The 13,174-nt window shown below is 35.3% G+C and overlaps 2 protein-coding genes across 2 annotated transcripts in view; one reads left to right on the top strand and one right to left on the bottom strand.

Moving 5' to 3' along the window:
* Nucleotides 1-133: 133 nt before the first annotated feature.
* Nucleotides 134-2,528, bottom strand: LOC132125015 (unique cartilage matrix-associated protein-like). The gene is made up of 5 exons (XM_059536217.1): nucleotides 2,364-2,528; nucleotides 2,168-2,224; nucleotides 1,991-2,086; nucleotides 705-803; nucleotides 134-631 (listed from the first exon to the last, which is right to left on the bottom strand). The coding sequence occupies exons 1-5, from the start codon at nucleotides 2,419-2,421 to the stop codon at nucleotides 534-536; spliced, it is 408 nt and encodes a 135-aa protein (XP_059392200.1). The 5' UTR covers nucleotides 2,422-2,528; the 3' UTR covers nucleotides 134-533.
* A 4,482-nt stretch (nucleotides 2,529-7,010) lies between these two features.
* hal (histidine ammonia-lyase) overlaps nucleotides 7,011-13,174 on the top strand; it is a 10,847-nt gene continuing 4,683 nt past the window's right edge. Inside the window, exons 1-17 of the mRNA XM_059536482.1 lie at nucleotides 7,011-7,302; nucleotides 7,471-7,531; nucleotides 8,060-8,087; nucleotides 8,158-8,232; nucleotides 8,327-8,399; nucleotides 8,888-8,954; nucleotides 9,047-9,084; nucleotides 9,530-9,655; nucleotides 9,854-9,993; nucleotides 10,107-10,154; nucleotides 10,505-10,652; nucleotides 10,949-11,044; nucleotides 11,136-11,194; nucleotides 12,278-12,358; nucleotides 12,593-12,658; nucleotides 12,740-12,905; nucleotides 13,029-13,163. Coding sequence (XP_059392465.1) covers nucleotides 7,056-7,302; nucleotides 7,471-7,531; nucleotides 8,060-8,087; nucleotides 8,158-8,232; nucleotides 8,327-8,399; nucleotides 8,888-8,954; nucleotides 9,047-9,084; nucleotides 9,530-9,655; nucleotides 9,854-9,993; nucleotides 10,107-10,154; nucleotides 10,505-10,652; nucleotides 10,949-11,044; nucleotides 11,136-11,194; nucleotides 12,278-12,358; nucleotides 12,593-12,658; nucleotides 12,740-12,905; nucleotides 13,029-13,163 — 1,654 coding nt within the window. The 5' untranslated portion in view covers nucleotides 7,011-7,055. The remainder of the gene's footprint in view (nucleotides 7,303-7,470; nucleotides 7,532-8,059; nucleotides 8,088-8,157; nucleotides 8,233-8,326; nucleotides 8,400-8,887; nucleotides 8,955-9,046; nucleotides 9,085-9,529; nucleotides 9,656-9,853; nucleotides 9,994-10,106; nucleotides 10,155-10,504; nucleotides 10,653-10,948; nucleotides 11,045-11,135; nucleotides 11,195-12,277; nucleotides 12,359-12,592; nucleotides 12,659-12,739; nucleotides 12,906-13,028; nucleotides 13,164-13,174) is intronic.

Genomic DNA, 13,174 nt, shown 5'->3' with positions numbered 1-13,174 from the left:
GCTGGTTCTTTTCATTCAGGTCGCAGAAATGTTGTAAGCAGTGTTTTCTCTTTAGTAGATTTGTTCTGTGGTGAGTGTTTTTCGGTGCGTGTATGGTTTCAAATTTTCATTAAAGACAAAGATAACACCAGAATTATTGTTGACTTATCGTGTTTCAACCTAAAGTAGCTGTTACAAACATGAAATGTAACACTTTACATTATCCCAGCACAAAATGAATACAAATTCACTTTGAAATTAAGAATTAATAATCATTAAATGACTTGTGTGTGACGAAATGTACAATACATTGCAATAAAAATAACGTTTAGTCATTCAGTAAGGGTTATGAAAGCCTACATATGAATAAATGTACATCTTTTTTAAGAACTATGTTACATGGATTACATATGTTCTGCATGCATGAATACACATATAAGGCTACGTTCTTTTGCGATATTGTGTGCATGTTTACTGCAGACATTGTGCCCAAACACCTTCACAGAGATCTACTGTAAAGCTGTCTACCCGTTCTGTTGTAGTTCTCCAGTGTTTTACACCGTGTGTCGGTTGTACTCGTAAGATGGGTCGAGGCCATCGTAGTGAAACTCTCTCCACTGCTCTGTCTTCTCTCTGGTGCGCTCGTCTTGTTCTGGAGGAGAGTAAAAATGCAGGAATTTGAGCTTTAACTGTGTATTCAGATGATTAGTGATTTGAGTTCTCACCGTCATGCTCCTCTTCTGCGTAACTCTCAAACTTATTCCTCTGTCCCTCATGATACTCCCTCCTTCTCTCGTCTGCGGCCAGTCTCTGTCTCTGTTCAGCTAATAAGACAACAAAATGTGAAAGGAAAAAAAAGAGAAGGAAATAAAAACAGAAATAAGCTCAAACAACACTGACACAGGTATGAAAATGTTCACAAATGATTCTGAAGAACTTTTAGCATAGTAAGCAGACCAGTTTTATTTTTCATCATAGTTTTTATTATACCATACTTTAACTAAATGATATTAAATATAATGAATTTTCTGTTTCACTGTGCTAAATAGTATAAATAAAAAAGGCTGTTTTTTTATTATTGCATCATTGTTTGTATTACATAATAGGATCACCTGATTTGCTGTGACAGCAGCAGTGAATTATAAAGCACTAAAGATGCATACTAATGATTTTTATTTAATTTTAAGTCCGAAAGGAGCTATTTATGATTCCACTTGGGATCTTCCAAACAAAATAAAGTCCTCTTGTCCTGATTTTCACCTCACCATTTTAATACAGTCATAATTTCTCCTAGGTGAGTCAAACATAATTTCTGGTGAGCCCATAACCATAAACTAACAACAATCTCAGTCGAGGTTAAAGCCGCAGCCGCAGCAGCAGCAGAGCCCCTCCTCCGGCACTGGCAGGTTTCTCCAGCCTGCCCCGTGGTTCCTGCTATGTGCACAGTCTGCCGTCCTTACATTCCTCAGCTGCCTCAAAAAGCAGCACCTGCGTGGCCAGTGCTTGCCGTTACTACAAAGCCTCTTTCTTACCGTTTTACAAAGTGACTTCAAAGTGTGACTTTTTGTGTTCTTGTTTATTTAAAAGTTTGTGGTCAGTAAGATTTTTGAAATTATTTGATTTATATTTTAAAATAAAATAAAAAAAATTTGTTGAATATATTTTTTATACTTATTTATTTATTCATATATTTGAATTTATTTCTGTGATGCAAAGCTGAATTTCTATCAGTTTTAGGGCTTTTTTTTGGTGAATAGAAGTTGAAAACAGCATTTTTTTATCAGTTCAGTGCATCTTTTCTGAATAAAATAAATGATTTCTTTCAAAGTCTTATGGTAAACATTCAAATGCTTTATAGTGTTTGTATATTTACATTTTTATTTTGTATTATTATTAATATAAAATCCGTTATTCTGTCTAAATCAAACATTCTGGATTGTCCATCGTAGCTAACAGTTGCTCAAACGGTTGCACATGAATTGAGTTTTTACTCAAGCACAAATAGCCTCACCGTTTATCTCATCTTGAGTTTTCACAGCCCTCTTGCCTCGCCGTTTGAAGAAGCTGGAGGCATCTGCCTCTGGCATGAAGACATTGCTCAGTGCACCTTCGGTGAAGAATAACATTAATGAGGCAGAAGAACTGCTGTAGAAAAAGATCTACAGCAACATTGTGAAGTTTTGGTCACCTTGAGGATTGGCTGCCTTCTTATCTGACACAGCGGCACTGTCAGCTCCATGGTATACTGTAACAGAAGACACACGGATGAGGTGAGTCCAAAAGATTTGCCACACTTTCCAGGGACTATTAGGTCTGTGGTTTCCCACATTGGTAAATCAACACTTCTCTTGGTCAGTACAGTAATCCACGGTCTGGTTACTCACAGGTGATGAAGGACAAAACAACGAGACAGGTGAGAAGAAGAGGTCGAGTCCAGGACATTTTTAGATTTAGCTGAGCAAGAGTAGAGAAAAAGTGTCTGATGTTCTCAGGGACGTCCTGCCTGAGATTGGGCTTGTGGTCGTGAGAGCAGTGAATGGAGTTTGACCAGGAGGGTGAAGGAGGGGTGGAGTCTTGGGAATGTGTTGCTTTTGAGGTGGGGGTGGCACTGGAAAGAAAAGGTGGCAAGATCGAGTTCTGTGGGATCTCACTTTTTTTGGAGGTGGTTGGGGATGATGTTTTACTGGCATAACTGCTTTGGGAATTTATTAATACCGTTCTATTTTACAGGGTTTAACACTTTACAGTAAGGTTCCATTTGTTAACATTAGTTAAATATATTAGTTAACATAAACTAACAATGAAAAATACTTGTATTGCATTTATTTAGCTCAGTTCATATTAATTACAATGTTTAGTAATACATTATTAAAATCCAAAGTTTTATTTGTTAATATTTATTAATGGTCTTAATCTAACATGAACTAACAATAAGCAGTTATATAAAAATCTATATATTAATTGACTATAACCAGGATTAATAAAAACTGTAACAGATGTATTGCTCATTGTTCGTTAATGTTAATTCATTAATTAATGTAATCTGAACCTTATTGTAAAGTGTTACCAAAATATGCAAGTTAAGGGCATTTTGTGGAATAATGTTGATTCAAATAATTTTTTATATAATTTAATATTTTTTTCTTTTTTTAGAATACATTTCTTCCTTTACAAAAAAGGTTATGTTGGGGCACTTACTTAAAAAGTTATAAAATTGTTTCAAACTTTACACAGAAAAGGTTAGTTTGTAGTTTTCAAATTAAAATCATGTTAACATATTATTTGCATGATGTTGTATAATCCTAATTGGCATAATCAAAATAATAATAATTTTTCTTTACAAAAAAATTTAATGGCAGTAAGGTAGGCACTTACAATGGATATTTTTGGAAGGTTTACATTCAGGAATATGAAATTTATCATTTTAAAAAAGCACATTGCATTGATCTTACATGTTATATTAATTATTCTGTTAAAATTATTCTGAATTATTCATAAAATTGTCATTTTAACAGTCAGTTTAGGGATTTAGGCATTATGTGGAACCATAATTGTAAAGTTGGCTATAAGTTTACCTATAAAAGGTTAGCAATTGATTTTTCACAAAAACAAAACATGTTAACACATATTTATTTTACATCTTGTGTTGTTTTAGGCATTACCTTGTCATTGCAAATGTGTACAATTAGATATAACTTACAACATATAACAGGTACAGATTTTCTTTTACATTTTTTGTGATAGCATCATGACACAAATTAATGCTTATATTCCAAAAACATCACTTTTATTACTACAACTCTAAATCCAATCTGATGTTTGGATGCATTATATAAGTACATCATATATTTAATGTTCTCAAACTACAAACCGTTATCTTATTTTGATTTCTGATACCAAAGTCTTCATTGTGCCCAAAAACCTTTTTACACTTAACTTGTCTTTTTACGTCCAACCTCAGAAAATCATATCCCCCCCTGATGAAAATATGAACTTTTCAGCAAATAATTTCAAAACATGTTTCTGGCCTCAGAGGTCAAAAATATGTAGAGTGCTTTGCACCTGAGGGGTGTGATCCAACACAAGGGGCTCCTCTCATGCCTCATGCCCCAGGCTTGAGCAAACGTCCACGGTTCTGTATTTACTTAGGGTTTTTTTTTAAGCTGGAGTCTGGCCAATGGCAGGATGCAGTGAATGATGAAATTGTGAAGGCCTCTTTCCGAGAGTCTGGGGCCCGGAAAAACTGAGAATGTGAGAATATGTTAAGGAGATGTGTATGTATGTGGTTGACTGGATGACAGAGAGAAGAGTTTTGAAGACGCTGCCAGAATGTGTCACACATGCCTGCTTAAAATATTCCTCACTGTCACCGGACAGTCGTAAACATGCCAAAACTGCTGCCTTTTTCTGTCCCTCAGAGTCAAGGCTGTGTCACTGGATGATCTTTCAAGTTGCTGAAGCTATATAGACTTTGTGGAAGCACAGTAAACTTAAAATAGACTTTAAATGGTTATTGAATCTTTGTTGTCAGGGTATTTTGGTCACTGAATGAATAAAAAATGCAAATAACATTTGATTAGGACAAATTGTAACAACAACCACAGTCATTCACCATCTGTCCTGGAGAGAGCGCTGACTGTCTAGATACACCTGCTTCTTTATTAGAATATGTTTTATATATATATATATATATTTAAACAAACCCAAAACAATTGTAAGAACTTTGTTTTTGGATTTCTCTTCCGCCTTCAACACAATACAGATCGACAGACTGGTGTTAAAACTTGCACAGCTGTGGGTAAATCCTTATCTGATTCGGTGGTATACATCATTTCTCACTGTTAGAGTTCAGAGAGTCATGGTGAATAAAACCGTGTCATCTGAAATCATTACAAATGTCGGAGTACCGCAAGGTTGCGTTAGTTCTGACATACTTTTTACCTTATATACTGACGACTGTAGACGGACATGTTTAATCAGTATATTCTGAAGTACTCTGATGACACTGAAATTAGATTAAATTAGATTTGTTAAGACCTATAAATATTTGGGAGTAATTATAGACGACATGTTGTCCTGGAAAGATCACATTGATACTCTATGTAAAAAAACTAAGCAGAGAATCCATTTTCTTCGCCGTCTTATGGTCATTTGGAGTAAGAAGGCAGATTCTTTTGTTGTTCTATAGGTCTGAGATAATGAGCTTACTGCAATACTGCAACTCTATTTGGTATAAAAGTTGATCTGTTGCGCTAAAAAACAAGGTTTTTAATCAATTAAAAATCTGTTCAAAGATAGTAGGTCAGCCATTTGAGAAGCTTTATGATTCATCCTATTTTAAGAACATGCTTAGGCTGGCTAACAATATAGCCTCTAATCCTATGCATATACTGCATAAAGACTTTGAACTATTACCGTCACAACGGAGGTATAGAGTTCCCAAATTTAAGAAAGTGAAGCTGAAAAATTCTTTTGTGCACCAGGCAATCCTAGCACTGAACAAAAAACACCTAATCAGAGATCAAGAGTATTGGGACGGTGTTGCAGATGTATAAATGTTGTATGAAATGTATAATTGTACTGCTGGAGTGAATGCCAATGTAGAATGTATGTTAAATGTTGTTGTAAACACAAATACTGTTATGCAAGAAAAACAGTCTGACAATAAAGTATAAAGTATAAAGTATATATATATATATATATGTGTGTATCAAAACAGCATTAATAAGAGTAATGAAACTAATTTTTATAGACAACTAATTAAAAAAATGATGCAAGATGCATAATTTGGAACATTTACTCAAATATGAGGACATTTCTGTGAGACAGGGTCATTTTAGTATCATTACTGTTTTATTAATGTTTTGAATTAGTTCTTATTTTTAAATTTAGTGAGTTTTGGTCGTTTTACCAATTTTTTGTAATTTGTAAAAAAAATTTACATGATTTGGCTTTTCATGTACATCTTGTTTAAATAGTTTTAATCTTAAAAAAGAATGGGGAAATGCTGATGAAATGGTTTTGTATTGTAGCTGCACCACAAGCAGAAACATTTGAATGCATCTCTTTGGTGATGAAGGTGAGTGTGTTTGTGACTGATTCATTAAAGAATTTGAATTTGACAGTTATTACCCAATAATTGTTGCCCCTGAAAAACTACATAAATTCCAAAATAGCAATACTACTGCAAAATTTATATTAAAGTGACATAAAGAAAATGTAATATTTGATACACGTTGGTTTTCGGTTATAATTAACTTTGATCGACCAAACACTGCAAATTAATAACTTTGCTTAGACATATTATTTGAATTTAATTTATGACAAAAATTAGAAAAGATTCCTGCAGAAGAGTTGAGCTGCAGGACTGTTGTGGATATGTGTTTATGTCATCAGCACTGCTGTCAGTGTCTTAGCAGAGCTCTCTACTTATAAAACTGCTGTAAATGGGCATGGGGACATTTTCTGCGTCTTGTGCAATCGTCAACTTTTGGAATAGTTTGTCTCTCTTCAGCTTCCGGCATCCTTGCATGCATATGACCTGAGAAATCCTGGACGTACTGCGCATTTTATAGCATTTACACACAAAGATGATGTGCAAGATACTTACAAAGATACTATGCAAGATACTATGCAAGACAAAGATACTATGCAAGACGATGCACACGTTCTCAAACACGCATTCAAAAAAGGAAGCTGTTTTATTTGAGGAGAGAATTTTAGAAAATGTACATTTTAACATTAATTAGTATTCTGTTTTTTCTCTATGTTTGGCAGTGTATGTGTATTCTGCTGCTGGCAATGCCAAAATGTTACTTTCTACAGACTTAAACTGAATCACTCAGTCGGACAGTTTGTTGACTGAAGGATTTTAGTCTTTTTTGACAAGCGTGTTATAACACAGAACCTTTGGTGCACAGATAACATATTCAAACATCACCATGTACTCTGTCTTCTGTGGTAAAGGAGGGGTCCACAGAACGGCCTTTGATTGGTCCATTGCATTTAGTGTGAAGTGATGTGCATCGCTGATCGCACTCCTCAGGTATCAGCCTGTGGTTGTTCAGTCCAGCGCGATGCCTCGTTTCACGGTCCACGTTCGGGACGAGTGGCTAACCGTTCCATGTAAAGATGCCACCTGCTCCATTAAATGGTTGGCTTTTGAAGCTCTCAAGCGCTACATCAAGAACAAACCTGACAATGGAGGGATCCAGCACATCAAAGATGTGCATTTTGTGGTCAGAAGATGTCAGGGATCGATCTTGCTGGACAATGACGATACCATAGAAGATGTGCTTGAGGATAATGACTTTGTTGAACTTGGTAACATTAACTAAGGTTTACATGTTCAGTGTTTTGTCGAGAGATTGATCAGTCATTCAGCTCTTGGCTGGCTTTGGAGAGATTGTTCTTTGGAGACTGTTTACCACAAATACTAAATCTTGTTTTGCAATATGTGTCAATAACATGTTATTTTACTGTTATCTTCAGCTATTGAAGGGGACACCATGTCACAAGATTTCATCCCAAGTCAGCCTGCGACGTCACATCTGTATCCTTATATTGACAATCATCATGTTTTAATTGAATAAATTATATTGTCAAAATAGTTGCAATTAATCACATACATCAGTTTTTGATGAGAAAATCCCAGAATTAAGATCACTTAAAGACATCATATTTAAATGTGGATCGGGAAAATGACACTTAATGCTTAATTTCTGTGATGTTTTAATAAATTTGAAGTACATTTTTAATTTATAGCGTTATTTATAAAATAATTGGCATTATTTATAGCATTTTTTAAATTAATTTAGCTAAAGGGATGCATTAATTTGACCGTGCTTGTTGTTGTTTTTTATTTTATTACTGATTTCTAACCTTTACTTATTATCACTTATATAACATTTCACCCAGTCTCACATTTGGAATCATTAGTTGATTTTTTTGGACAAAATATAGACTTGCATGTAAATGATTGTTGTATGTTTTGGAAAGCCTCTCAAAAGCTTTTAGCTATTCTTTCCATGTGTAAACTTTAACAGCTCTAAAAATATCCTTAATGTGAATGTTAAACCAGAACAAGAGCATACAGAGAGCCAGAACAAGTCAGTATGAAATAACAGCATTTTTACACTCATCAGTACTACAGTATTAATGACAGCAGTCTGTTTTTAGTACATTTCTCTAGACGGGAACAGCCTGACCTCAACTGATCTTGTGAATTTAGGGAAAGGCCTGTATATGATTAAGGTAAGTGGATTTATGATGGACTTTTGTGAAGAATTTACATTTATGAACAATATTTCTCAATGGAAATGCATCACAACTGTGATCTGTCCCTCAGCTGACCCCAGAGGCTGAGCAAAAGGTTGTGCAATCAAGAGAGCTCCTGGACACAATTGTGAAGGAAAACAAAGGTAAGCATGACATCCACTTACATAAAGGAAATATGTGTTGTTTCTTTTGTAAGTGATCACACTTGGCCTTTTCCTACAAATAAAGGTCCCAAAAGAAGGTTTTCACAGCAATGTCATAGGAGAACCATTTTGGGTTGCTCAAAGAACCTTTCAGTAAATAGAACCATTTTTCTTAGTGTATAAAGAACAATTTAATAATGTAAGATCCTTTTGTGCAATGGAAAGGTTCCATGGATGTCAAAGCTTCTTCATGGAACAATAGATGTCAACAAAGAACCTTTTTTTTTTTTTAAAGATTACAGATATTTAAATGTCGCAAACATAAATATTTTCGACTTGGTCTACTTTGGCACAACTCTTTCTTCTGAAAATGTAGTGCAAAACAGCACATTTGCCCAAGCATGCATATTTAAATAATCTGCATAAATATTAAATCGTGTAGGATTTCATAATAATGACCCATCAGTCTTTTCTTTTCCCTTTTCTAGTCGTGTACGGCATCACCACGGGGTTTGGTAAATTTGCTCGGACTGTCATCCCAGTCAGCAAGCTTAAGTATGTATAGTTTTTGAATTTATCTAATGTTTTTTACTCCTGAAATCTTTTGCATTTAAATTAACAGCATCTCACATTTTTCTCTTTTTCAGGGAGCTCCAAGAAAATCTTCTGCGCTCACACTCCTCAGGTGTAACATATTTTAGTCAAATTTAATGTACACTACCAGTCAAAACGTTGGAATTTTTTGCATTTGTTTATGTTTTTGAGAAGTCTCTTAAATATAGTAAAAACAGTGTAATTGTACAATGACAGTATAAATGACTGGAATAATGGCTGTTGAAAATTCAGCTTTGCATCACAGGAATAAAATACACTTTAAAACATATTAAAATAGAAAACTTTCATAATATTACTGTTTTTACTGTATTTTTGATTACATAAATGTAGTCTTGGTAAGCAGATTCCGAATCTGGAATCGTAATGATTCCAAACTTTGGACCGGTAGTGTATATGTGAACACATTTCCGTTTATGTTTTTGTGTGACATATTTATTCATCATAGAAAAATTCTTGGGATGAATTGACTGACATCATTTATATTTATTATTATATTTGGTTATATGTCACTGTAGGTCTGGGAAGCCCTTTAAGTCCTGAAAGAACTCGAATGCTGCTTGCACTGAGGATCAATGTTTTGGCCAAAGGGTACAGCGGGGTTTCACCGGAGACCCTGCACAGAATGATCCAAGCCTTCAATGGTACAAGGGTTAATTATTTTAACTGAAGAGGGTATTGTTGTGGCTTTTGGTTTCTTTTGCACAACATATGACACATGGTGTGCCATTTCAAAGAATACTTTGTTAATTGCTGCGTCTTTGAAATAAAATTAGCAAATGGTTTCTTTGGATTATTTTGGAAGTGGATATTTTACTGTTTTCTTTCTTCTCTCTTCTCAGCATCCTGTTTATCGTACGTCCCGGAGAAGGGTACAGTAGGTGCGAGCGGAGATCTTGCCCCTCTTTCTCACCTTGCTCTCGGCCTGATGGGAGAAGGCAAGATGTGGTCACCCAAGAGCGGCTGGGCGGACGCCAAATACGTAAGATGCTTTGGTTGCACATCTTTGTCCTAATGATTATGAAAACTATGCATAAACACATTTACTCCTCATTTAGCCCTTTAAAGTCACGTTTGACCTTTGTATTGCCGCAGGTTTTGGAAGCACATGGTCTGAAGCCCATATCTCTGAAGCCAAAGGAGGTACGGTTAATCCCCCCATTGTGCAGTCAACATGTTTATCTCTGTTGACTTAGAGCTGTTTTTTGGGTCAGAAATGTGTGTCCTTGACCTGCCTGGCCCATTTTAACAGTGAAGGCCCCCTTAGAACCCACTGTAACCTTTAAAACAAGTCATTTTTGTGTAGCAAAGTTAAAACTAGTAAATATACAGAAGAAAGATTTTCTAAACTACATATGTGTGCTAAGCAGTTCTTCAGGCTGTGTGAATAGATTAATAAATGCATAGACTGATTGACAGACAGATCAGTGGTTCAGTAGTATTGTTCTGTGATAAAAGATAAAAGTGTTGGCTATGTTTATCTCGGTCCACAGGGGCTGGCTCTGATCAATGGGACTCAGATGATCACCTCTTTGGGAGCAGAGGCCGTGGAGAGAGCTGAGGCCATCGCCCGGCAGGCAGACATTATTGCTGCCCTGACCCTGGAAGTCCTCAAGGGGACCACTAAAGCCTTTGATAGTGGTGAGCTTGTGTAAACATGTGATTGATGTACTGGATGTGAGCAGACGTATTTAGACACTGTTCTCACTGCAGAGACAGAAACTGTAAACACTGAAGTAAACTTTCAGACTTGTCAGACAAAACATGGCTTGGGAGACAAAACATAGGCCTATTTGTGTAACGCTGCCTTACATACAAAGTCACAGACCCTGTCACAAATGCAGAACTGCACCAATTCTCTGAGCACATGCTTTGGTTATACAATGGTGGAGTAATGGGAAGTATACAATTTGACGAAAAAAATAAAATTCTTACAGATATTCATGAATTGCGACCTCATCCAGGACAGAAGGAAGTGGCCCTGCGTTTCCGATCCCTGTTAGACTCTGATCACCACCCATCTGAAATTGCAGGTGAATGAATCCTGCAGTGTTCATACGCTCCATTAAAGTTCATCTTTAGCCATTCGTTGGTAACCTCTCCTGCTTTTTCCGATAATTGCAGAGAGCCATCGGTTTTGCGACAGGGTTCAAGATGCCTACACCATGCGCTGTTGTCCACAGGTAACATAAGAGTCCGTAAGAGTCCTAAATAAATCATAAGTGTTGTTGACACCAGGGTTATTATAGTTAGCTTAAACTATTTAAAATATTTTTGTTCATTGAAATTAAACTGAAATAAAATAAAATATTGATATAAGACGAAAAACTTAAACTAGATGAAAATTAGAAATGTTGCATTGGCAACTTGGTGAAATAGGATTACTTTCTAGCTCTGAATTACTAACCGGAAATAAATAAAAACTAAAACTGACATAAAAATCATTTAAACCCAAATAGTAATATAAAAAAGGTACAAAAATAAAAATAAAAAAGCTAATAAAAATGGTTAGATTACTAAAAGTTTTACTAAAATAAAATAAAATATTGATATAAGATGAAAAACTTAAACTAGATGAAAATTAGAAATGTTGCATTGGCAACTTGGTGAAATAGGATAACTTTCTAGCTCTCAATTACTAACCGGAAATAAATAAAAACTAAAACTGACATAAAAATCATTTAAACCCAAAAAGCTAATAAAAATGGTTAGATTACTAAAAATTTTACTAAAATAAAATCAATTTAAAAAAAGTTCAAATAACATTAAAATATGTGAGTAGTATAGTACAATGAACGAATGAATACAATGAAGATAAACCTAGTAATATGTGAACCTGGAGCACAAAACCACTCATAAGTAGCACATGTATATTTGTAGCAATAGCCAAAAATACATTGTATGTAATGATTTTTTCTTTTATTCCAAAAATTATGAGAATATAAAGTAAAGATCATGTTCCATGGAGATATTTTGCAAATTTCCAAGATTGTATCTCTGTTGTCCTAACAAACCATACATCTGTGTAAAAATTTACTTATTTGGCTTTCAGATTATGTATAAATCTCAATTTAAAACAATTTACCCATATGACTGGTTTTGTGTTCAAGGGGCACATATTAAAAAAAATAACTAAAACCAATAAAAATTATAAAAGCACATACCAACATTTCTATAAATTAAACAAAAATGAAAATGAAAACAGAATATCTAAAAATTAAAGCTGGTTGACTCACATGTGACCTATATTTTAATATATTTTGCAGGTCCACGGAATTGTCAATGACACAATTGAGTTTGTCAAGAAAATCATTAATACAGAAATCAACAGTGCAACAGATAATCCTGTATCCTTTTTTTTCATCTGAATTTTACAATTTTGTAACTTTAACAGTTGAACTTTTACTGTTGCAGTACAAACAGTGTCAGTTGGTCATGTGACCTCAAATCGCCAACGCTCATTGAAAATTTAACAGCTTGAAAAATTTTCCTCCTGAGAATCGGTTTGGTGTCAAGATTGATTGATTGAACTACACCAGCCTCTTCTTTAGTTCAGTACTTCAGCCTTGACTGTAAGTTAGATGGTGTTTGCAGAAAGAGGTGAGACCATATCTGGTGGAAACTTCCATGGAGAATATCCAGCAAAGGTATTTCATCTCAACACAATAGCGTTTATTTAACAAAAAGTTTGGGTGACATCTCTGCTGATTCTTTCCTTCCATTCTTAGGCTCTTGATTATTTGGCGATCGGGGTGCACGAGCTGGCCTCCATCAGTGAGAGACGTATCGAACGTCTCTGCAATCCTTCTCTCAGTGAGCTGCCTGCATTCCTGGTCAATGAAGGAGGCCTGAACTCTGGATTCATGATCGCACACTGCACTGCTGCAGCTCTTGGTTAGCATCACAAAGTTCAGGAGAGAACAACTGTCCTTAACCAAATACTAGAAAGTTTAATTTTGACTACTGTGCTGAAGTCATGTTGACCATTAACTAAAACAGATGCATTTTTATCTGCAGTTTCAGAGAACAAAGTGCTTTGCCACCCCTCCTCTATTGACTCACTGTCCACTAGTGCGGCCACGGAGGACCACGTGTCCATGGGAGGCTGGGCTGCACGTAAAGCCCTCAGAGTGGTCGAGCACGTCGAGCAAGGTCCAAAACCT

This window comes from Carassius carassius, chromosome 43, assembly GCF_963082965.1.
Source record: "Carassius carassius chromosome 43, fCarCar2.1, whole genome shotgun sequence".
Classification (NCBI taxonomy): Eukaryota; Metazoa; Chordata; class Actinopteri; order Cypriniformes; family Cyprinidae; genus Carassius; species Carassius carassius.
The sequence above is the reverse complement of the archived record's forward strand: the minus strand, read 5'-3'. Positions and strand labels throughout refer to the sequence as shown.

What these genes read in the sequence shown, in the direction of transcription:
- LOC132125015 (XM_059536217.1), bottom strand. Translation starts at nt 2,421, where the DNA reads ATGTCCTGGACTCGACCTCTTCTTCTCACCTGTCTCGTTGTTTTGTCC. An exon ending in TGTTTTGTCCTTCATCACCT is followed by an intron (nt 2,225 to 2,363) that starts GTGAGTAACCAG and finishes CTTCTGTTACAG; the next exon opens with TATACCATGGAGCTGACAGT. An exon ending in AACTCAAGATGAGATAAACG is followed by an intron (nt 804 to 1,990) that starts GTGAGGCTATTT and finishes TTGTCTTATTAG; the next exon opens with CTGAACAGAGACAGAGACTG.